The 24240-nt window shown below is 45.2% G+C and overlaps 1 protein-coding gene across 1 annotated transcript in view; it reads left to right on the forward strand.

Annotated features, from left to right (window-relative positions):
• MSN (moesin) overlaps positions 1 to 24240 on the forward strand; it is a 76524-nt gene that overhangs the window by 46811 nt on the left and 5473 nt on the right. The window contains exons 2-8 of the mRNA XM_054471248.2: positions 2296 to 2379; positions 13204 to 13299; positions 14828 to 15102; positions 16499 to 16582; positions 17230 to 17376; positions 18571 to 18667; positions 23038 to 23201. Of these exons, the coding sequence (XP_054327223.1) occupies positions 2296 to 2379; positions 13204 to 13299; positions 14828 to 15102; positions 16499 to 16582; positions 17230 to 17376; positions 18571 to 18667; positions 23038 to 23201 (947 nt within the window). The remainder of the gene's footprint in view (positions 1 to 2295; positions 2380 to 13203; positions 13300 to 14827; positions 15103 to 16498; positions 16583 to 17229; positions 17377 to 18570; positions 18668 to 23037; positions 23202 to 24240) is intronic.

The raw sequence follows: 24240 nt of genomic DNA on the forward strand, positions 1-24240 counted from the left end.
TGTGAGATGGTATCTCATTGTGGTTTTGATTTGCATTTCTCTAATGATGTTAATTTTTTATATATGCTGCTTGGCCACATGTATGTCTTCTTTTGAAAAGTGTCTCTTCATATCCTTTGCTCACATTTTAATGGAGTTGTTTTTTTTCTTGTAAATTTGTTAAAGTTCCTTATAGATGCTGGATATTAGACCTTTGTAAGTTGCATACTTTGCAAATATTTTCTCTGGTTCCATAGGTTGCCTGTTTACTCTGTCGATAGTTTCTTTTGCTGTGCAGAAGCTCTTTAGTTTAGTTAGATCTCATTTGTCAATTTTTGCTTTTGTTGCAATTGCTTTTGGCGTCTTCGTTATGAAATCTTTGTCCATTCCTATGTCCAGAATGGTATTACCTAGGTTTTCTTTGAGGGTTTTTATAATTTTGAGTTTTACATTACTTTTACATTTAAGTCTTTAATACATATAGAGTTGATTTTTATATATGAGATAAGGATGGGGTCCAGTTTCAATCTTCTGCATATGGCTAACCAGTTATCCCAGCACCGTTTATTGAATTGGGAGTCCTTTTTCCATTGCTTGTTTTTGTCGACTTTGTCAAAGATCAGATGGTTGTAGGTGTGTGGCCTTATTTCTGGGCTCTCTATTCTGCTCCATTGGTCTCTGTGTCTGTTTTTGTACCAGTACAATGCTGTTTTGGTTACTGTAGCCCTCTAGTATCATTTGAAGTTGGGTAGCATGATGCCTCTAGCTTTGTTCTTTTTGCTTAGGATTGCCATGGTTACTCAGGCTGTTTTTTTGTTTCCATATGAATTTAAAAATAGTTTTTCGTAGTTCTGTGAAGAATGTCATTGGTAGTTTGATAGGAATAGCATTGAATCTATTCTATAAATTGTTTTGGGCAGTATCACCATTTTAACGATATTGATTCTTCCTGTTCATGAGCATGGACTGTTTCTCCATTTGTTTGTGTCATCTCTGATTTCTTTGAGCAGTGGTTTGTAGTTCTTGTAGAGATCTTTCACTTCCCTAGTTAGCTGTATTCCTAGGTATTTATTCTTTTGTGGCAGTTCTGAAAGGGATTGCCTTCCTGATTTGGCTCTTGGCTTGACTGTTGTTGGTGTATACAGATGCTAGTGACTTTTGTATGTTGATTTTTGTACACTGAGACTTTGCTGAAGTTATTTATCAGATTAAGGAGCTTTTGGGCCGAGACTATTGGATTTTCTAGATATAGGATCATGTCATCTGCAAACAAGGATAATTTGACTTCCTCTCCTCTTGCTTGGTTGCCCTCTATTTCTTTCTCTGGTCTGATTGCTCTGGCCAGGACTTCTAATACTATGTTGAATATGAGTGGTGAGAGAGGGCATTCTTGTCTTGTGTCGGTTTTAAAAGGGAATGCTTCCAGCTTTGGCCCATTCAGTATGATGTTGGTTGTGGGTTTATCAGATGGCTCTTATTATTTTGAGTTATGCTCCTTCAATACCTAGTTTATTGAGAACTTTTAACATGAAGGGGTGTTGGATTTTATTGAAAGCTTTTTCTGCCCTTTAGATTATCATGTGGAACCCAGTGCTCTTTGTCCTGATATTAATTTGCGTCTGCAATTGTTTACCAGTGGTGTAGATAATCCAGGTAGATCAGAGGTGAGAAGAGAACCCTGTGAGCTGAAGCTGTCTAGTATAGATGGAAAGGCCTTCCTGGAAGAAGTACAGTTATCATTTGCCTGCTCTTAGTTGTAGGCTGATCTGCATTCTTTTTTTAAAATTTTTTTGAGACAAAGTCTCACTCTGTTGCCCAGGTTGGAGTGCAGTGGTGCGATCTCGGCTCACTGCAACCTCTACCTTCTGGGTTCCAGCGATTCTCATACCCCAGCCTCCCAAGTAGCTTGAACTACAGGTGTGCACCACCATGCCCGGCTAATTTTTGTATTTTTAGTAGAGATGGGGTTTTGCCATGTTACCCAGGCTGGTCTCAAACTCTTGGCCTCAAGCAATCCACCCACCTCGGCCTCCCAAAGTGCTGGGATTACAGGCATGAGGCATTGCGCCCGACCTTCATGCTTGTCTGTTCTTTGGTAAGTATTGCTCTGTGGCTGTGTTGTTTGTCTTCAATAAGCTGCTTGGGAGCAGGGGTTGTGTTTGGGTCAATATTCTCCCTTCATCCCCATCAATATCTAAGTTGCCCAGGCTCTTAGCATCCTAGCTCCTTCCTCTGTGGTTGAGCAGAGACACTTGTCTCAGGCTCTGTTGAACACAGAGCCAGATTACTAACCTGCTTCCTTTGATCTCATCCTAGATCAGTGTGCGTGTGACCACCATGGATGCAGAGCTGGAGTTTGCCATCCAGCCCAACACCACCGGGAAGCAGCTATTTGACCAGGTAAGGCGGAGACTCCTTAGCCTCCTCTCCTTCTCTGAATAGCTTCCACCACAATGCCAACAATCCATGCCTTTTGCCTCTTGTCAAAGAATCTCTCTTCCTGTTCACTCCAAGGTAGGTCAAAATGAAGGCTGATTCCAGCCTTAATATGAAAGGAGGCAAAGTTAAACTTTGGCAACCTGTACCCTATGGTCCCAATTAATTTTATCTTTGGTCCTGAATAAGGGAGAAAAGAAAATGGTGTATATTCTATGCTAGATGCTTTAAAAATCTTAGCATATGGAGCCTTCCTTTTAACTCTGAAACATGTAAGTGATGTCTTCTCCATTTTAATGATGAGGCTCAGAAGTTAAATAACCTAATTGCACCCAAATGATATTTGGCTGGGATTTGCACTCCACATTCTTGCCACTGCACCACACTGCCTGTGTCCCATGTTTTTGCTTCCTAGTAGAAGGAAACTAACTTACTCTCCCTGAGGTAGTAAGCTCTATGTACATTTCTCTCAAAAGAATGTTGGGACTTAGGATAACATGGGAGTTGATGGATGCAGTAGGAGGCTGCTTCATCTCCTGCAGGCATGCCATGAAGATAATTGCTTACTCGCCGTAGTGAAGTGGTCATTCCCATCTCCAACCCAAGGGGTGTCCTTTCATTGTGAATCATTATTGTCGGAAAGGATGTACTGTATACTATAATAAACAAATGGGAGCTACAGACATTTTTAGCATTCAAGGGAATGTGCCGTCTGTGGCCAGACTTCTAGGAGCAAAAATGAGGCTCCCATTTCCAGAGGCTGGGCCCTCACCAGACAGGCCATTATCCCATTTCTCCACCAGCCTCCGATGAGGTGGAGGTCTGAGTTATTGTCCAGGATGTTAGGCTGCATATCACCCTGATGGATTCTCCAGGCCCTCTTGCTTCCCTTTCTTCCTTGCTCTCTGTGTCCTTCTACCGTATGAGAACTTCCCCAGGGTTGGAGAGAGGAAGAAAAAAAGAAGGAGGTTGTGTTCAAATAAGCTAATTCTATTCCTGTGAATACTCCTGACTGGTGAGAGAAAAGACAAGAGTAGAATGGAGACGGGTAGGAGAGGGCTAGAAATTTGAGGACAGCTTGGGTACACCTTCTGAGTTCTTATTACATAGAGTGGGAAAATTATTGTCTGTGGCTAATACAGATGAGAGTTAACATTTATCCAGGACTCAGTGTATGCTAAGTATTATGATAAGCGTTTGACTATCATAAAGCTCTGTGAGTGCATGAATTAGTACTGGCACATTTTACAGATGAGGACACAAAATCCTCATTTTCCTAGTTAGACCCTGGGAAAATTATTGAACTCTCTGAGTTGGTATCTTCATCCCCTCCCCCCCAGAAAAATCTAATACTTACCTCACAGGATTTTTGTGAGTGTATTATGTTTGTATCTTACCTGTTACTCAAAAATCTGATTATAGTGGCATATAAGGATGTCCAATCCAAAAAGATAAATTAGAAATAGGTGAAAAAGATAAGAAAACACAAATAGGAAAGAAAGTATTAGCTGGAAGAAAGCATCCAGCATATAGTAGAGAAGTAATAAATGATAGCTCCCTTTCCAATACCATTGTGCTTCTTGTATTATTAACTGAGCTGGAGTTGACGTGATGTGGTGGCTCATGTCTGTAATCCTAACACTGAGATGGGAGGATTGCTTGAGCCCAGGGCCTCGAGACCAGCCTGGGTAACATAGCGAGACCCTGTCTCTACAAAAAATTTAAAAATTAGCCTGGCATGATGGTGCACACCTATAGTCCCAGCTACTCAGGAGATTGTGCCAGGAGGGTTGCTCAAGCCCAGGAGTTCAAGGTTACAGTGAGCTATGATCACGCCACTGTACTCCAGCCTAGGTGACAGAGCAAGACTCTGTCTCTACAAAAAAAAAAAAAAAAAAAAGTAAAGAAAAATAATCTAGAATTAGGAGAATTGGGAAATAGGCTTAATGATCCTCAGAATATCTAACTTTAGATTTAGGTGGAACTTACTTCTCTGGAGTTTGTTTTGTGTTTGTTTTACTTTGAATGGCAAAGTGTAATCATTGATACTTAATTTGTGAAAATACAAATTAGTCTGAGGAATATTTAAATACAAGTTTACTACAATTAAAATGATGTGCTTACATTCACATAGCTCACAAGTGATTACGGTGCTAGTCTGGAATGACTAAATGCATTCTAATTATAATTGTGCTTTGCATTCTCTCTTCACATGGAGGTTATATTGGAGAACTTTTAAAGGGACAGCCTAGTGAAGGCAAAAGGGCCTGGATAGAAAGTCATGAATCTTGGGCTGTAGGGCTGGCTCTGTCACTAACTCCCTGTGATACAAACATTTCCCTTCTTTGGGCCTCAGTTTCTCATCTGTACAATGCCTAACTTGTTTCTCAAATCTGGTTATCTCTCAAAAAATTTATCTCTGGCATTTATTTGTGCATTCCATCTCTCTTTCTCTCCCATTTCTGTTCCTAGTATTGGGATTTCAGACAATCCTTTTCTGTAAAAAGGAGGGAAATGCCTCACCTGAGTATGATCAGCTACTGGCATATGTGAGGAGGTAGGGCTAGCTGGCAGGGGGATCATCTCGTCCTTGACAGGCTTTTTACTGTCTCTAAGACAAAAGGGAGGAAGTGTCCATAGAACACATAGGCTTTTGGGCCCTTTGCTTTAGACAGCAGTATCATTCTGGGTAGCAGCTATTAGAGAGGGAGGGGGTTAGTCAGTGCAGATTTTACAGACCAGCTGGGAGCCAGAGGCTCCTTTGACATTTACCTATACTCCTTCCAAGAGCCCTGATTCTACTAATTCCCCCTCCCAAACCAGATGACGCCATCCTTTACCCTCAACACTGGGGGCTTTGTATATGTGCATTGCAGGGGGATGGCTGTGGAGGATGAGGAAGGCATGATTTGGAGCCTAGTGGGGGCAGAAAAATTCTTGAACAAAGAGGTTTATTAACTTCAAAAAACCTCAATGCCTCGTAGTTTTTTGTTAGTGTTTGGTTTGTGTGCTGTGGGCGTGGATTTGAGGGAAGCCCAGACAGTAGGGAACCCCAGATAGTAGGGAACCCTGGGCAGATTGGTATGCTAGTTCTGAACGCTACTGCTTCCAAAACAAAGCCTTTAACAGACTTGGAAACCAAGAAGTCCATGACTTCTCATCATTGTTATCTTGAGAAGTATCATTTATTGAGCACATACTATGGACTATTCCTGGCTAGGCGCTTTAATCCTCACAATGCTTCTGCTTCTGTGAGGTGAAAGAACATACTCTAGGTCATGTAGTTAGTAAGTTGTGATATGGAATTTTGAATACAACTCTGATCACAAAACTATACTTTTCCTGCACTGCACTACTCTGTTTGGGGTGATTGGGAGTATTCAACTTAGAGAAGACTCAAGGAAGATATGTTTTCTGTCTTCAGACCTCTGAAGGACTATCATAAGAAGGAGGGGGGCAGTCACATTCTGTGAGTCAGAGGGACTGAGGTGGACCCCACAGGTGAAAAAATACAGGAAAAAAGATTTGAACTCAAGGAATTGAGCATTTGGCCCTCTTGAGGCCAAGGCAGGTCAGGTCAGGAATCCGTAGAGGTATGTGTTCATAGGCAGTTGGGGGATGTGAGCTCTTCTCTCTCTAACTTGATGAGGCATAAGGGAGGAAGTCTGTTCTGTCTGGCCCTTGGGACCCATCATTCAAGGAGGCCCTCCTGGTGGAGCCTGGGCCTGGGAGGAAGGAGCTAGACTCCTTGGCAGGAATTGGCAAAAGCTTTATGGCCATCCTGGAACGCAGCAGTCATCTGGCCAATGACCAGAGAGGAAGCCAACCAGAGAGGAAGTACTCCTTGGCACCAGCAATAAATAATAGGCAACAATGGGATGCCATAGCTTGAGGAGGTCTAAGGCCTGGTGGGAAAGGGAAGTAGGACTCATAGTTTCTCTCATTTACCTCTCTTCTTGTGAGTGTGCTACAGCTAGAGGGGAGAGAGAACATGTTTTGCTATAGTGATTTTGTCACTTGCTTCAACTTCTAAAGCTTTTGATCTTGGATTACCTAGGTGCCACTAAAGGGCTGTGCTCAAGGACAGAGGTGTGAAATCTCAAAGCATTGATTCATTCATCTATTTACTAATTCATTTAATATTGACTGAAGGTGTACACTGTGAAACACCATCTCTGTTCTTCAGGAACTTGGAGTTCCTTACCTATAAAAGCATAGAAAGGCACATGCAACTCTCTACCCACAAAGAATGAAATAAATGCCCTTGAGGTCAGGTTCCATGGGGTGATATATAAAGCACAGAATTTAGAACCAGCCTTGAGTTCAAATTCCGTCCTGTTACTTCACTGTGTGACCTTGGATGGCTCATTTAGCCTCTCAGTACTTTCCTTTCCTTAGTAAAATGATAATCATGCTAATCTCAGATTTTGTGATTTAATCCTCAAATAAGTAAAATGCCTGGTGCATACCAAGCATTCTAATATTGGTGGTTCTTATTAAGGACTAAAGTAGGTGGCATTGCCCTGAGAGTTCAGATGAGGGAGCTATGAAATCAGGAAGTTCTTCTGGCTCAGTAAAGTACTTAGGACTTGAATACTCTGCAATAAGGACAGTAAACCTTTTTTTTTTCATTTTATAAAATAACTAACATCTATTATAGTAGGAGGATCTCCATCTTACAGATGCAGAACTGAGGCTTACAGAGGTGAAATTATCTGTTTAAGGTCATATAGCTAGGAAGTGGTATAGCTGGGGCTTAAACCAGGGCACATAGCATTTCCAGTTTTTCTAATGCTTTTGGTCAACTGTCCTCTGGAAACTTCTTCCACTTTACCTGCTTCTAAAACTTAGAACCCTAGCTAGGTTGGGCATGGTGGCTCATGCCTGTAATCCTAGTGCTTTGGGAGTCCAAGGTGAGAGGATCACTTGAGGCTAGGAGTTTCAGACCAGCCTGGGCAACATAGCGAGACCCCATCTCTACAAAAACTTAAAAATTAGCTGGGCGTGGTGGTGCATGCCTGTAGTCCTAGCTACTTGGGTGGCTGGGGCTGGAGAATCACTTGAGTCCAGGAGTTCAAGGTTACAGTGAGCTATGATTGCACCACTGCACTCCAGCTTGGTTAACAGCAAGACCCTATCTCTAAACAAACAAACAAAAAACGATAAAAGAAAGAAACTTAGAACCTCAGCTGAGTATGTTCTCTGTTATAGAGCAGGTGACCACTTGACACAGGCAATGTGTAATAACAGAAACAGCAATAGTGGTAGCCCATCTTGGTGCTTTCCAGTGGTGCAATAATTTGCTTTCAGGTGGGTGGCTGATGCAGATGCTGCCAAATCTGTCATGGTATCTTGGGGGTCTCAGGTGTTTGGGCATTGATGAAGTTTTGCACATTGTTTCTCACACAGTTCTTCTCTTGTAGCTCCAGCATTACTCCCTCATTCTTCTCTAGGCGTGCACACTCGTGTGTGTGTGTGTGTGTTTCTTTTTTGGAGACAAGGTCTCGCTCCATCACCCAGGCTGGAGTGCAGTGGTGTGATCTCACTGCAACCTTCACACCCCACAGTCTCAAGTGATCCTCCCACTTTAGCCTCTCAAGTAGCTGGGACCACAGGTGCCCACACCAGCTATCTTTTTGTATTTTTAGTAGAGATGGGGTCTCACCATGTTGCCTAGGCTGGTCTCGAACTCCTGAGCGCCAAAGATCTGCCCGCCCCAGCCTCCCAAAATGCTGGGATTACAGGCATGAGCCACTGCGCCCGGCCATGCTCTGGGCTTTTGAAGTGGCTGATGACATCACTAGTTTGTTTACTCAGATAAATGCATGGGGGATTCAAGAAGAGAATCTCTGGGCTCCTAAGCTGACCTGATCTCCCCTCTCCTCTACAGACCTCAGATGTAGGTTGCCGCCACATGTCAAAAGGAGGTAAAGGGTTTTTTTTTCTTGCTTCTAGAAGCTCCTGATAATTAATGAGGATTTACTCCGAGGCAGATCTTTTCTTTTCACGGCACCTCAGTTTTCCAGTTTATGTTGCTTGAACCCTGTAACTCTCCACAGTCATGGAGATGAGTAGAATACACAGCCTCCAGTTTCTTAAGCTAGTGTCTTAAAAACTGAAGTCCTGGTTTCTTTAGGTGTATGTGGCAGGTTCCAGGAGGGATACAAAGCTGTGAGATGGATGTGATTTAATATTCTAGAGCATTAATTTTACTTGCAATAATTTTAAAAATTCATTATTTATGGAGTAGAATATAAAATTTGCATAAATAATTAAACCTGAGGCTTCAAGGAAATTATAGCTGGGTTACAGCCATCTACCTATTATCTCCCCCTACCCCATCCTATCACACCCACTATGTCCCTTGGGTATATGTATTCATTATTTTCTGCTGCTTAAGGATTTTTTCCATTGGAGCTTTGAGAAATACTGGCTCAGATCAGATAAGCTGGCTGTCGGTTCAAAGGGAGCCAATAAAGAATCTTCTTTTTCCTCAGGGATAGGACCATTTCTCAGAGTGGAATGATAAGGACCCTAGTCACTGGAGCCACAGAGGTTATTCCTGGAACTGGAAGCTAGATGCTAAGCTCTCACTTGAAAATAAGGTTTCTCTTTCCTCTGGAATGGAGGTCTCAACTGGAAGCAAAGCTGGAAGCAAGAAAAACTTGGCTTGGAAAAGGGGTTTAGAGTTGCCTGATAAAATGGTTCACAGCACCCCCATGGGCCTTAGAGATTTCCTTGTAGCCTGGGGTCAGGAGTCATCCATTTTTGTTCTTTGTTCTTTTTCAGTTTCAATTCTGATTTCAGACCATATTTCCTTCCCGCCACGTCCTCAGTTTCTCACTTTGAGACTTCAGTGCAGGCTGAGAGATATTACTCATCTCTTTAAGCCCTAGAGCCTAAGGAAGTGGAAAATTTATGTTTCTGATTTCTTTATGTTCACAAAGGAAGAGACAGTGCTCAGAGAGATCACCCTCCCTCTCCCCACCACTGAGCGTGAATTCTCTCTTTTTTTTTTTTTTTGACATCACTTTAGGTATGACTTTGTCCAACTTCTCCTCAGTTACTGTGGATCTCAGAACTACTTTAGTCACCATGATCCTCCTTCTCTCTCTCTCTCTCTTTTTTTCTTTTTTTTGAGACAGAGTTTCACTCTTGTTGCCCAGGCTGGAGTGCAATGGCGTGATCTCGGCTCACTGCAACCTCCACCTCCTGGGTTCAAGTGATTCTCCTGCCTCAGTCTCCCAAGTAGCTGGGATTACAGGCATGCGCCACCACACCCAGCTAATTTTCTATTTTTAGTAGAGATGGGGTTTCACCATGTTGGTCAGGCTGGTCTTGAACTCCTGACCTCAGGTGATCCACCTGTCTTGGCCTCCCAAAGTGCTGGGATTATAGGCATGAGCCACCACGCCTGGCCAATCCTCCTTTTCTTATCACACCCCTACCCCCACCCAATAGTGAAACAGACAATGTGGTGCAAAAAGAGGCTAACGCTCTCACTCCTGGGATTTCTGGGACTGGCTACATAGTCTGTGCTTACCTCACTTCCTTTCAGTCTTGGAGTCTCTTAGCCTCTACAATTAGTCTGTTAGTACAGCCAAAGACCAGTTGCTCCTTGTCTGAGTCCATTTTATGGTTTTTTTTTTGTTTTGTTTTTGTTTGTTTGTTTGTTTTTTTGACAGTATCTTGTTCTGTCGCCCACACTGGAGTGCAGTGGTGCAATCTCAGCTCACTGCAACCTCTACCTCCCGGGTTCAAGCGATTCTCCTGCCTCAGCCTCCCGAGTAGCTGGGACTATAGGCACGCACCACCATGCCCAGCTAATTTTTTTGTATTTTTAGTAGAGACCAAGTTTCACCATGTTAGTCAGGATGGTCTCGATCTCCTGACCTCGTGATCTGCCCATCTCAGCCTCCCAAAGTGCTGGGATTACAAGCGTGAGCCAACACGCCCGGCCCATTTTATGTTCTTATAATAAAATACCTGCAGCTAGGTACTTTATACAGAAAAGAGGCTTATTTGTCTCATAATTGTAGTGGCTGTAAAGTCCAAGAGCATGGCACCGGCACCTGCTCAGCCTCTGGTGAGGGCCTTTGTGCTGCTTCATAATGTGACAAAAGGTCAAGTAATTCACAGGGACGGGGTCTCCATGACTGAAACACCTCTCATTACATACTACCTCTTAATGATTCCACCTCCTAGCACTGCCACACTGGCAATGAAGCATCAACATGAGTTTTGGTGGGGACAAACCACATCCAAACCATAGCACTACTCTACTACTTCTGTTCCAAGTCTGTTCTCCCCCCATGACCTAATATCCTGGCCCTCATGGTCCATCTTCTCTTCAGCATCTTTAGTGGGTCTTCTCTCTCTCTCTCTCTCTTTTTTTTTCTCTCTCTCTCAGCTGGATTGTTTCTTGGATCTTGCCTTTTCCCACCAATTGCATCTGGACACACTATTCTTCTGCAACCCTGTGGAAAATGATTAGAACTGTTAATTGGGCCTTGGGCCCTGTTTAGGTCTAGGATGATATACGAGGTGCTTTAAAAAAATCTTTTCTGTTCACGCCCACCCACTACCTTCATCCTCTGCAAAAAGCCAATATTACATTTCAACATAAGCATTCACATTTCTCCATCTGAAACTTTCTGGCAGTTCCAGCTGCCTGTTGACTTAGAGTCAGGGAATCAGCTGGCCATTGAATTCTGGAAGGCTTTTGAACTTTTCCTCATTACCTCCCACCCCCACTGATCTTTTCTAAACATGTTTCTAATTATCCACATCAGCAAGAGGTAGTTGGGAAATGGGATTGTTTTTATTAACCATTTGCAAAATAACCTTGTAATGTAATTAGTACAATGATAGAACTTAAAAGAAAAAAGAGATCATTGAAGCCATACTCCCCAATTTGGATAGATAAGGAAGGCGAGGCCCGGAGATGAAATGTGCTACCTTGATATCATACAGCTAGTTGGAGACAGACATGAACATTTTGCTCAGGTTTCCTGATACTTGATTCAAGCTATGAAGGGGAAGGGTGACCTGGTGAGCAATGAAGGTTGATGACTTGGGGGACATGGCTTCTCCCCAAAGTGGTTGTTACTTGGGTCTAGTGGGAATGCCAGGAAGCATATCTCGATGCAGAAGTGATCAAAGTTTATTATCTGGATGGAAAATTTGGGCCAAAGGAGAGACAAGGCAGTTAATCACTTGAGAAGCTCAGGAGTCCTAAGCTCATATGAGTACTTGGCATTAGGACATAGCATGCTAGAGAAGAAAAGGTACAAGCTTTATAGTCAGACACATCATGGTTCTATATGGCTCTGTAATTTTAGATGCATTACCTCTCTAAGCCTTAGTTCCTCATCTATAATATGGGTATAATTGCTATCTCACAGGGTTGTTTACTCTTCAGCGCCTGACGCATGATTGATACTTAATAAATATGAGCTACTTTTTTCTTTGGGGCCTCTGAAGCTCTAGATTGTAAACTCTGGGTGTGACTGTGGGGCCTGACTTTGGATCCATAATAGAAACTTTGTGGATACAGTGTTAGTGTGTGTATGTGTGTCTTTGTGAGTGAGTGTGTGTGTGCATGTGTGTGTGTGTATTTTGAAGGGAGATATTAATTTGTTCATAAGGGAGGGACATCAGCAAAACTGGGTCCTTGTTCCCTGCTTCCATCTCCAGGTATATTTCTATGATTCTTTCTCACCTTACCCTTACCCTCCACTTGCATCCTTCCCCCAAAAAACAAAATAAAAAAGACTGCCTAAGGCCAGCCTGACCTCATTAGGATGTGGCTCAGCTTCACTGCTGCCATCGACAGTGGTGGGTATGCTGGGGTTGAGCTGAGGGCCAGACTATTAACATGCTAATGTCAGGGACTAGAGAACAGAGCTCATCTGTGTTCTCTTGGCAAGCCTCCCTTTCCTGCCCACTGTTCAGCCAGGAGGCTCAGAACAACAGGGGGCACCTCAGCTACTACACTGAGGTACTTACCCTATTTCTACCCTCATTTCCACCCTAAACCTGTGTAAGAGGAATCATGGCTGGGCTCTGATCAGGGTTGGAAAAAATCCTCTCAGAACCCAGGCACAGCATGGCTTCAGAGTCCTTCACAGTACCCGTTTTATCTTCTCAAACATTCTTTATTTGGGGTATTGTAAATGGAACTCAGTCTTAAGGGTGTGGGTATTACCCCCAGTTGCTAAGGATAAAGGACAATATGTGGGAGCAACCCAAGAGAACAAGGTGCAGGAATTAATCCAACAATCTCCACCTTCAGTCTTTAATCCATCATGGAAGTGGGAAGTGGCATGACATTGTAGAGGGAAGGAGGAGGTGGCAGAAATCACTGGATATGCATGGATTTGGAGTCAAACAGACCTGGTTTGAACCCTAATTCTGTCACTCACAACCTGAACCTTGGGCAAGTTATTTCATTTATTTGAGCCTCATTTTTGATATCTATAAAATGGGCCTAATTGTAAGTCTAGCATAGGGGTATTATGAAAATTAAAGGAGATGATGGATGTAAGGTTCTTGGTATGTGTCAGTGCTCATAAGTAATAGATCGCTTTTCTGCCTGAGCAATACTTTGTGTAGAGAGATGCCGACATCAGTTCTTGATTGCTGCCCAAGTATATTTTCTTGCCAGACGCTGAGCACCTTAAACCCTTTAAGGGTAGATATAATATTGACTTCAAACTTTGTGTCCTCTGTGCCTCACACAGAGGAAGTATTCAATCAATGGTTGGTTTTTTTGGTTTTCTCTTCTAGGTGGTGAAAACTATTGGCTTGAGGGAAGTTTGGTTCTTTGGTCTGCAGTACCAGGACACTAAAGGTTTCTCCACCTGGCTGAAACTCAATAAGAAGGTAACTGCTTATTCCTCTGTTGGGTTTAGAATTCTTTTCTTTTCCGGAACATTCCTGGGAGGGTACCATGTGCTAATTGGCAAATCCTGGATACCTAGGGCTGTGTTTGTGACTGGGTGGTCTGTTGACCACTTGGATCAGAATAAGGACAGAGGACACAGGCAAGGCAAAGCTCTTGCTCTGTCTCTACTTTGACTTCTAACAGCGACAATGGCCAGCATTCAAAGAAGAAGAGACTCTTTTCTTTCTACTGGGAACACTAGCTTGAACTTTGACTTATTTTGGATCAAATCCGTTAGTGGCTCTTCAAGAGAGGATTGGTATCCCCTTCATCTCTCCAAACTCAATGGCTTTAGGGGATTTGTGGGTTTTTGTTTTGTTTTGTTTTTGTTTTTGTCTTTTTTTTGACGGAGTCTCGCACTCTTGCCCAGGCTGGAGTGCAGTGGCGCCATCTCGGCTCACTGCAAGCTCCGCCTCCTGGGTTCACGCCATTCTCCTGCTTCAGCCTCTCGAGTAGCTGGGATTACAGGCGCCCACCACCACGGCCGGCTAATTTTTTGTATTTTCAGTAGAGACGGGGTTTCACCGTGTTAGCCAGGATGGTCTCGATCTCCTGACCTTGTGATCTGCCCGCCTCGGCCTCCCAAAATGCTGGGATTACAGGCATGAGCCACTGCACTTGGCCGAGGATTTGTTAAAAAGAGCCACAGATTCTTGAACTAGAAAAAAAAAAATCTGAAAGATCTCACAGTCTTATGCTGCGCCTTCTCCAGTAGTCAACTGATGTCTGAACCCCATATAGATGTTTCCCTCTTTCTTGATCTTTTACCTCAGTTGGACCCCAAATGGGATGGTTTGAGTCCATGCAAGCTCTCCACCCCAAGCAGCATCTTCACGGGAACCTGGTAGCCTTCCATCTTCGTATCCTCAAACTGGCTGGCCTTGTCCTTAGAAGTCTCCATACTGTCCTGCAGTTTGCTTCTCTGATTGTGTCTAGGGAGTAGGTACCCCACCTTCTGCTGGTAGAGTCTTGTTTTCCTAAAGAGTTGAGTCTTTTGCTGGACAAGTGTGGAGCCACTAGTATTCCATTTCAGGCTTTAAAAAATGGTCTATTGTGCTCTTGTCTAGCCAGTTCTCAGTCCTCAGTCATGTATCCTAGTCCTTACTTTGCTCATTTATGAAGTTGGAGGAGACTTATAAGACGAGCTTAAAAGAAGAGCTTATGCCTACTCTCAGAATTTGGGGATAGTTGGATATAGTCAGATAAAAGTGGTTTGAAGATTTCTGATCATCAGTCGGTATTAAGGTAATTTCAGGAAGAAATTCCCAACAGAAAGTGATTACAGACATGGGATTCAGTCCCCAGTGAAAGTAATGTATTATTTTTCTTAATTACCAGGGGGATTGCCACCCAGCTGTCTAAGATTATGCAAATTGATTATCTTTCAGTGTTTTCTTCCCACCCTACAGCCACTCCATCACCCTTAAAACCTATTTTTTGAGAGTCCATAACCCTTACTCCTCCCAGGTGACTGCCCAGGACGTGCGGAAGGAAAGCCCCCTGCTCTTTAAGTTCCGTGCCAAGTTCTACCCCGAGGATGTGTCCGAGGAATTGATTCAGGACATCACTCAGCGCCTGTTCTTTCTGCAAGTGAAAGAGGGCATTCTCAATGATGATATTTACTGCCCGCCTGAGACCGCTGTGCTGCTGGCCTCGTATGCTGTCCAGTCTAAGTATGGCGACTTCAACAAGGAAGTGCATAAGTCTGGCTACCTGGCCGGAGACAAGTTGCTCCCACAGAGGTGAGGTGGTTCTCTGCCCTCCTTTGCCTTGGCCATAAGGGGCTGCAGCCCACAGCTGACCAATCCCTGCCTCACAGGGGATGCCAGATCTGTTCTTCTCCATTGGAGTCTGTCTGAAGACTGTGTTATGCTGCTCAAGAGACATTTGCATATAGTGTCATACTCTGTTGTTGTTTTTCTGGCTTTCCAAATAAAAAGCCTTTTTGTTTTCCCTCTGTCTACCTGGTTACAGAACTTTATTACCCTGGAGGCGGGTGCTTATATAGAACCAGAGATTGAGTAATTTCTTTCACCCCTCCCTGGTTCCATTTTCTCAGTTCTTTTTACTGATTTAGATTTCTTATATCAGAAGTTCACAGGGGAGAGAGAGAAATAAGCAAACCAAGGACATGGGGAGCTCAAATAGTCTTTTAATATTGACAGCTAGTGTACAGAGCTTTCTCCTTTTGTAAACTTCAAAGTTGAAAGCTCTAAAACACTCATTATTTTTGTTTTTGTATCACAATAACACACAAAATGAACAAAGCAGGCAATATCCTTATTTCCTGGCCAAGGAAATAGAGATGCAGAGGTACCCACACACTGACTTTCCCCATCTGGTGCAGCTCATCTGAGGCAGAGCCAGAGCCAGACCTGGAAGCTTAGCACCTTAATATTTTAACACTAAGTTTTTTCCTACTATACCCAATGGCCATTTCCATAGTCTTTTGGATTAGAAGGAAAAGCTTTGCTTCATTCTGGGAGCCTCAGTCCCATTGGAGTTATGGCATATATGTACAACACACCCATAAGATATTAGGGATAGTGCTTGTACCCTAGGGACCCTACCTGAGTCATTGCCATGATATCTGAGATGGCATGTTTAAAGCAAACCTTGTTTATAATCTAGTAGGTCTTGGAGGTTGGGCCTGTTGGTTTTTCTCAAAGCCATTAAGACTCAGTTCATTGCTCTGTAGCCAAAGGCCATCCTTTCATTTCTGAGCAGTATTCTTACAAACATAGACTGTTGGTCCCAAGAGGATCTAGGAGAGAGTGTACCTGGCTCCATGAGGTCCATCCCTACTGTTAGCCCTAAAGTCAGCACAAACTCCTGACACATTACTGCTATGCTTAGGGACCACAGCACATCATTTGATTTGTGGATGAAGGTACAAAGGAAGGTGTTCCCCTTGTTGTTTTTGATCATCCATTCTTGTAGCTCTCTTACCTTTCAGGCAATTCCTTGTGTCTAGTTTAATACCTTCTTGCTATAATTTCAGTCTGCTTCCAGTGTGACCTCAGTTGGCTGACTCTACATCCTCTGTGCGTCAGCCCCTTAGAAAGCTAAATGGGCTTCCCTTCTCTCCTGCACAGGGACTTTGTGCTTTAAACTACTCATCACCCATTGTCTTTCCAGAGTCCTGGAACAGCACAAACTCAACAAGGACCAGTGGGAGGAGCGGATCCAGGTGTGGCATGAGGAACACCGTGGCATGCTCAGGTAAGCTTGCCCAAGCGGTGGTGGGCCCCACTTCCCTTACAGGGTGAATGAGAATGCGTTCTAGGGAGAAGAGACTGATGACAAGGGACGTTGGTGGATGTTGGAGAAAGAGGGAACAGGGACGATAGAAGGCAAACTAGGACCATTATAAGGCTGTTTTTTGTTTGCTTGTTTGTTTGTTTTGCTGAATGGTGGTAACTGGTAGCCCAAACAGTTTTGACTATCAAGAAATGGAGGGAGCTCTTACACATGGCAAAGCATTTTTGAGGGTTGTCTAGTTGAAGGACAAATATCATCATTTTGCCATCACCACATTCTGAGCCCTGCTAAGAATGTGCCTGTATAAGAGGCTGTCACAATGAATGAGAGAAAGAAAATTGCTTCTATGGCAGCCAACATGCCAGAGGCCAGCAAGGGTCAGCCCACCTTTATTCCCTTTGGGAGCTTAGACCCTAGTTTTTTGTTAGGAGATTTTGCTTTGCAAAAGTCATGCTGTGCTCTGTTCTCCATCATCTGCTTGCCTTTTGTCCCCTTTCCCACTCCCGATAGCAAGATCCTTGTCAGAAGTACAGAGTAAGCAGGCTTTCTCTCTCCTTGGATCTGACTCACAAGCCCCACTTTGTGACCCCCAACTCTGTGTCATTTAGGGAGGATGCTGTCCTGGAATATCTGAAGATTGCTCAAGATCTGGAGATGTATGGTGTGAACTACTTCAGCATCAAGAACAAGAAAGGCTCAGAGCTGTGGCTGGGGGTGGATGCCCTGGGTCTCAACATCTATGAGCAGAATGACAGGTATATCTCAGATCTCTTTTAGTTTATTTAGGTCACGTTAACATCTAGGGCTCAGTTTTCACCGAAGAGCAGGGCTATAGCTCTTGGGTCCCATCTCAGTTCTTTTTCTACCTAATTTAGTCCAGCCCAGATGATTTCACAACTTCCCTTAGGCCTCTAAATCCTGTATTGACTAGACTCACACTGTCAAGTATGGTAGCCACCAGCCACATGGGGCTATTGAACACTTGAAATGTGGCTACTTTGAATTGAGATGTGCTGTAAGTGTAAACTACACACTGGACTTTGAAGACTTAGTGTGAAAAACAGAATGTAAAATGTCTTAATATTTTAAAAAATATTTATTTACATGTTTAAATGATAATATTTTAGATATATTGGGTTAACTAAACTTACTATAATTTTATTACATCCATTTCTTTTTACTTATTTTCATGTGGCTACTAGAAAACTTAAAATTATATATGTGACAGTCATTATGTTTTTATTGGATCGTGCAGGCCTAGACTATCTTATCAGGATTTGTAATTAGTCTCCTGTGATGATTAAGTGGCTTTTGGCCTATAATCCTCTCACTGTAGCCTTATCCCACTTGCTTATATTTTTCACTTGGTGTGCTCTTGGTGAGGATGGAGAGCAATAGATTATTGTTCCATATAACTCCTGAATCTTGGAGTTCATTATTTACTTTCTCTCAAACTTTTGTAAGCTTGGATAGAAGAGACTCAGTTAAATAGGGCTGGGGATTCCCTTGAGGAATTGTTACAAGTTCCATACCTCAAACAAATACATAACAAAACAAACTTGAGACAAGGAATCATATGTTAGTTGTAGTATCAGGAGATCTTTAGTGAACTCTCAATGCTGGCAACTGACCTGGTGGCGTGTGATGACACTGGCTGAGCTGGCACTGAGTCTACCTCCTCCAGAGAGAAGTGTTTGTTTGGCCAGGCTCAGTGGCTCATGCCTGTAATCCCAGCACTTTGGGAGGCTGAGGAGGGAAGATCGCTCAAGCCCAAGAGTTCAACACCAACCTGGGTAACGTAGTGAGACCTTGTCTCTATTTATTTAAAAAAAAAAAAGAGAGAGAGAGAGACATAGAAGCTTGGAGATGACAGTGAGGGCAAGCCACCAGTTCTCTATGCCCTTCTTGTCTTGCCCTTGTCCTGATGTTACTGGTTTCTATTTCTACAGACTAACTCCCAAGATAGGCTTCCCCTGGAGTGAAATCAGGAACATCTCTTTCAATGATAAGAAATTTGTCATCAAGCCCATTGACAAAAAAGCCCCGGTGAGTGATTCCTCCCTCTGACCAAGACAGATACTTGCCAAGGCCTGCATAATGAGCAATCATGCTATTCTATTTTTTCTCTTCCTTTTCTGATGTGTTTGTGTGTGTGTGTGCGTGCATGTGCACAAACAGGAAGCACAAATAGAGATTGGGAATGGAGGGGGATGTTGATGCCAAGAAGTGGCCAGCAGACATCCTGTACCTGGTTCTACTCTGCTACCTGCCTCCCTCACTGTGGATGTGGGAGAGCCACAGGCAGTGTTAAGTACTGCTTCTTAGCCATTGCCTCTGCCGCCCTGAGGTTCTGGGGTGGAAACCGAATGCATCTCATATTTCCAAGCCCCTGGGTCCCAGAAAGTGGACACTGTTCACATATTTGATTCCTTCCTTTCTTCCTCTCTCTCTCTCTCTCTTTCTTTCTTTCTTTTTTTGATGGAGTCTCGCTCTGTCGCCCAGGCTGGAGTGCAGTGGTGCAATCTTGGCTCACTACAACCTCAGCATTCCGAGTAGCTGGGATTACAGGCACATGCCACCATGCCCGGCTAATTTTTGTAGTTTTAGTAGAGACAGGGCTTCACCATGTTGGCCAGGCTGGTCTTGAACTCCTGACCTCAGGTGATTTGCCTGCCTTGGCCTCCCAAAGTGCTGGAATTATAGGCGTGAGCCATCATGCCCAGCCCTTGATTTCTTTTTTTTTTTTTTATTGTGGAGAAAGGGCTGTGGCCAGAGAAGTCCAAATCTGAAGATTATCCTACAAACTTCTTGGTAGAACTTTACTGCTGCCCTCTCAGACTTTTCTCCAGAGCAATCCAAGACCAAAAAAGTGCTTTAAGTTCGTTCATTTCTCTAACACACTCGCCATACTTCTTACCCACTCAGTAGCCTGCAGCTGACAAGACCAGACAGCTGGTGATTGTGGGTAGGGTAGGAAACTGAGCTGAGTGTCTCCTTTTCTGGGATACTGCATGGCCAACAAGGCCCAGTGACAATGCTGAGCCTGACCCTTTTCATGAAGGCTCAACCATTCTTCTCCAGCCCTGAGGTGTCTGAACTTCCCCTGCTAGGGACTTTACACATGTTGTCTCCTTAAACCCTCAGCAACATGGTCAGGTAGGTATTAAGTAGCATACTAATTTTATGGCTGACAAAACTGAAGTTAGAGAGATGGAGTGATTTGCCCAAGATCACACAGCTAAAAATGGTAGAGCTGAGATTTGTATCTAGGTAATTTGACTTTGAGAGCCTGTGCTCCCTCCACTGCACCCCAAGCTATATAAAACAGTAGCAGTGTGTGGTCAGTGGCAGAGGAGATGGTGGTGCCCATCAGCTGGTGACTTTGGTCCAGTGGTATTTGTAGTACTCACTGGATTTTCTTGTGTGTTTTCTTTTATTGCTGCTGTGCTCAGCTGTTATCAGAAAAAGTTAAGTAACAAAGCCAGCTGAGATCAAGGGCTCATTTTAAAAACAACAACCAGGACAAGCAGTGATCAGGAGATTTATGTATTTATATATGTATTTACAGCCTGCCTTGTTCCAAAAAGGATTTAAGGGGCTGGGTCTAGGCTTTTAGGAGATTGTAGAAACAGTCCAGCCACCCATACTACACCCACCAGGATATTATTCAGGGGTCATTTGGCTTCCAAAAGAGGTCAACTGAGACCTAGCATGTACCCTAATTAGCAGAGAAAGTTTGAATCCTTCAACTTGAGTAAGAGTAATTTAGGATGCTTTCATAAGCAAAGATTGAAAGAAATTGTGGTTTTATAAGCAAAGATTGAAAGAAATTGTGGGAAGAACACGGGTTTCAGAGTCAAGAAATCTGGGTTTCTAGTCTTGGGTCTGTCTACTGTCTAACCCTGGGCAAGTCACTTTACCACTCTGATAATTAGTCTTCCCATCTGTAGTGCAGGAGGTCAGATTAAATATTCTTTTTTTTTTTTTTTTTACCCAAATGTGTTTTTAATTATAGCATTAACAAAGATAAAGCAAAATCAGGGAAGTACAAAATAATTACATGCAAGTCTAACAAAATAAACATCATTTGTTCTTAGATTCTATGTACTTCCTCTAAACCTGCTGTTTTTCCAAATATTGGACCTTTTCCTCTTTACTAGTTTTCTTTTTTTTTTTTTTATATTAAGTATTTATTGATGATTCTTGGGGTGTTTCTCGGAGAGGGGGATATGGCAGGGTCATAGGATGATAGTGGAGAGAAGGTCAGGAGATAAACACATGAACAAAGGTCTCTGGTTTTCCTAGGCAGAGGTCCCTGCGGCCTTCTGCAGTGTTTGTGCCCCTGGGTACTTGAGATTAGGGAGTGGTGATGACTCTTAAAGAGCATGCTGCCTTCAAGCATCTGTTTAACAAAGCACATCTTGCACCGCCCTTAATCCATTTAACCCTGAGTTGACACAGCACATGTTTCAGAGAGCACGGGGCTGGGGGAAAGGCCATAGATCAACAGCATCCCAAGGCAGAAGAATTTCTCCTAGTCAGAACAAAATGGAGTCTCCTATGCCCACCTCTTTCTACACAGACACAGCAACAATCTGATCTCTCCTTTCTTTTTCCCACACATCCCCCACTTCTTTTCAACAAAACCACCATCGTCCTCATGGCCCACTCCCGATGGTCGCTGTCTCTTCGGAGCTGTTGGGTACACCTCCCAGACAGGGCGGCCGGGCAGAGGCGCTCCTCACTTCCCAGACGGGGCGGCCGGGCAGAGATGCTCCTCACCTCTCAGATGGGGCGGCCGGGCAGAGGCGCTCCTCACTTCCTCCCAGACAGGGTGGCAGCCAGGCAGAGGCGCTCCTCACCTCCCAGACGGGGCGGCTGGGCGGAGACGCTCCTCACCTCCCAGACGGGGCAGCCGGGCAGAGGCGCTCCTCACTTCCTCCCAGATGGGGTGGCAGCCAGGCAGAGGCGCTCCTCACCTCCCAGACGGGGCGGCCGGGCAGAGGCGCTCCTCACCTTCCAGACGATGGGCGGCCGGGCAGGGGCGCTCCTCACTTCCCAGACGGGGTGGCCGGGCAGAGGCGCTCCTCACTTCCCAGACGGGGCGGCCGGGTAGAGGTGCTCCTCACCTCCCAGACGGGGTGGCCGGGCAGAGGCGCTCCTTACTTCCTCCCAGACTGGGTGGCAGTCGGGCAGAGGCGCTCCTCACCTCCCAGACAGGGCGGCCGGGCAGAGGCGCTCTTTGCTTCCCAGACGGGGTGGCGGCCGGGCAGAGGCGCTCCTCACTTCCTCCCAGACGGGGTGGCGGCCAGGCAGAGGCGCTCCTCACCTCCCAGACGGGGCGGCCGGGCAGAGGTGCTCCTCATCTCCCAGACAGGGCGGCCAGGCAGAGGTGCTCCTCACTTCCTCCCAGACGGGGTGGCCGCCGGGCAGAGGCACTCCTCACCTCCCAGATGGGGCAGCCGGGCAGAGGCGCTCCTCACTTTCCAGACGGGGCGGCCAGGTAGAGGCGCTCCTCACTTTCCAGACGGGGCGGCCGGGCAGAGGCACTCCTCACTTCCTCCCAGACGGGGTGGCGGCCTGGCAGAGGCGCTCCTCACCTCCCAGACGGGGCGGCCAGGCAGAGGTGCTCCTCACCTCCCAGATGGAGCGACTGGGCAGAGGCGCTCCTCACTTCCCAGACGATGGGCGGCTGGGCAGAGACGCTCCTCACTTCCTATACGGGATGGCGGCCGGGCAGAGGCCCTCCTCACTTCCCAGACGGGGCGGCCGGGCAGAGGGGCTCCTCACATCCCAGACGATGGGCGGCCAGGCAGAGACGCTCCTCACTTCCTAGATGGGGTGGCGGCGGGGCAGAGGCTGTAATCTTAGCACTTTAGGAGGCCAAGGCAGGCGGTTGGGAGGTGGAGGTTGTAGCGAGCCGAGATCACGCCAATGAACTCCAGCCTGAGCAACATTGAGCACTGAGTGAGCGAGACTCCGTCTGCAATCCCAGCACCTCGGGAGGCGGAGGCGGGCAGATCACTCGAGGCCAGGAGCTGGAGACCAGCCGGGTCAACAGGGCGAAACCCCGTCTCCACCAAAAACCAGTCAGGCGTTGCGGCGTGCGCCTGCAATCCCAGGCACTCGGCAGGCCGAGGCAGGAGAATCACAGGAGCCCGAGGCAGGGAGGTTGCAGCGAGCCGAGATCACCGCAGTACAGTCCAGCTTCGGCAACAGAGGGAGACCGAAAGAAGGAGAGGGAGACCGAAGAAGGGAGAGGGAGAGGGAGAGGGAGAGGGGGAAGGGGAGGGGGAGGGGGAGGGGGAGGCAGATTAAATATTCTTTCCAGTGCTTTTGGATTTAGCTTTTCAGAAGGCAGAAGATCACCTTCACCTGTCCTTCCAAATTCTTTCTGATTGCTGATTTCCCACCAGGACTTTGTCTTCTATGCTCCCCGGCTGCGGATTAACAAGCGGATCTTGGCCTTGTGCATGGGGAACCATGAACTATACATGCGCCGTCGTAAGCCTGACACCATTGAGGTGCAGCAGATGAAGGCACAGGCCCGGGAGGAGAAGCACCAGAAGCAGATGGAGCGGTAGGTGCTGCACACTGATGTGGGGGGCCAGGGCTGGGGCAAGGAAGCTTCTCAAAGGTGCCCTGCATGCTAAGTCAGGACATGAGGCCAACCTAGGACTTCATAGATGAGAGGTTAGACACCAATATTCACATTTATTCAGAAAACATTTACCAAGTTTGAGGGGCAGTTTTTACAGAGCTGGATCTAGCAGGAAACTGCCCTGTAGGACCTCACAGTCTACTCAGTCTAGTAGCAGAGAGAGGGGAAACAATATATACATAACTCAAGGTACAAAGGCCATGTCAATCATTCACTTAATAAATATTTATTGAGCAATGAATAAGAAAAGACCAAAAATCTCTGCTTTTGTGAAGCTAGCATTCTAGTGGGGAGGAGACGAACATAATAAATAAGCAAATTATGTGGTACATAAGATGGTTAAGAAGTGCTATGGAGACAAAAACTTAGAAGAGGGATGGGGAGAAGGGTAAGCCAAGTATTCTGAGGGCTCAGATGGAGAATACCTAGCCAAGGGAGATAAGAAGGTTCCTGGAAGAGGTGCTAGGGCAAGAAAAAGCAAAAGCAAATACTTATTCCAGATTTGTAACAAACTCTGGGAAAAAGAAGCCTAGAGCTGGGCTTTAGGGCAGGCAGCGTTAGACCTGAGGACTGATGCACTAGCCGTAGAGATTACTAGACTTGAAGCACTTCATCCCAGCACAGAGCCAAAACTTGTCTCCCTAACAAGGTAGATAGGGCAGGTCTTATTGGACCATTTTCAAGATAGGGGAACAAGAGCAAAGCAGTGACATAGCTAAGGTCACCCAGTGGGTTGGTGGGAGAGCTAGGATTCCTGACTCAGGGGTATATTGACAGGGCCGCATGTACACTGGCCTATGTGGGGCTGTGATATGAGGACAAGGGTATAGAGGTAAGGGAGGGTGGCCCAAACTCACAATCCCTGAGTGTGTTGGGAAGGTTGGGTTGAGAGACCCAGAGGCAGCAAGCCTTGGAATTCCCCAGGCTTTTTTTTTTTTTTTTTTTTTTTAGATGGAGT

Source organism: Pongo pygmaeus, chromosome X (genome assembly GCF_028885625.2).
Source record: "Pongo pygmaeus isolate AG05252 chromosome X, NHGRI_mPonPyg2-v2.0_pri, whole genome shotgun sequence".
In the NCBI taxonomy this organism is placed as follows: domain Eukaryota; kingdom Metazoa; phylum Chordata; class Mammalia; order Primates; family Hominidae; genus Pongo; species Pongo pygmaeus.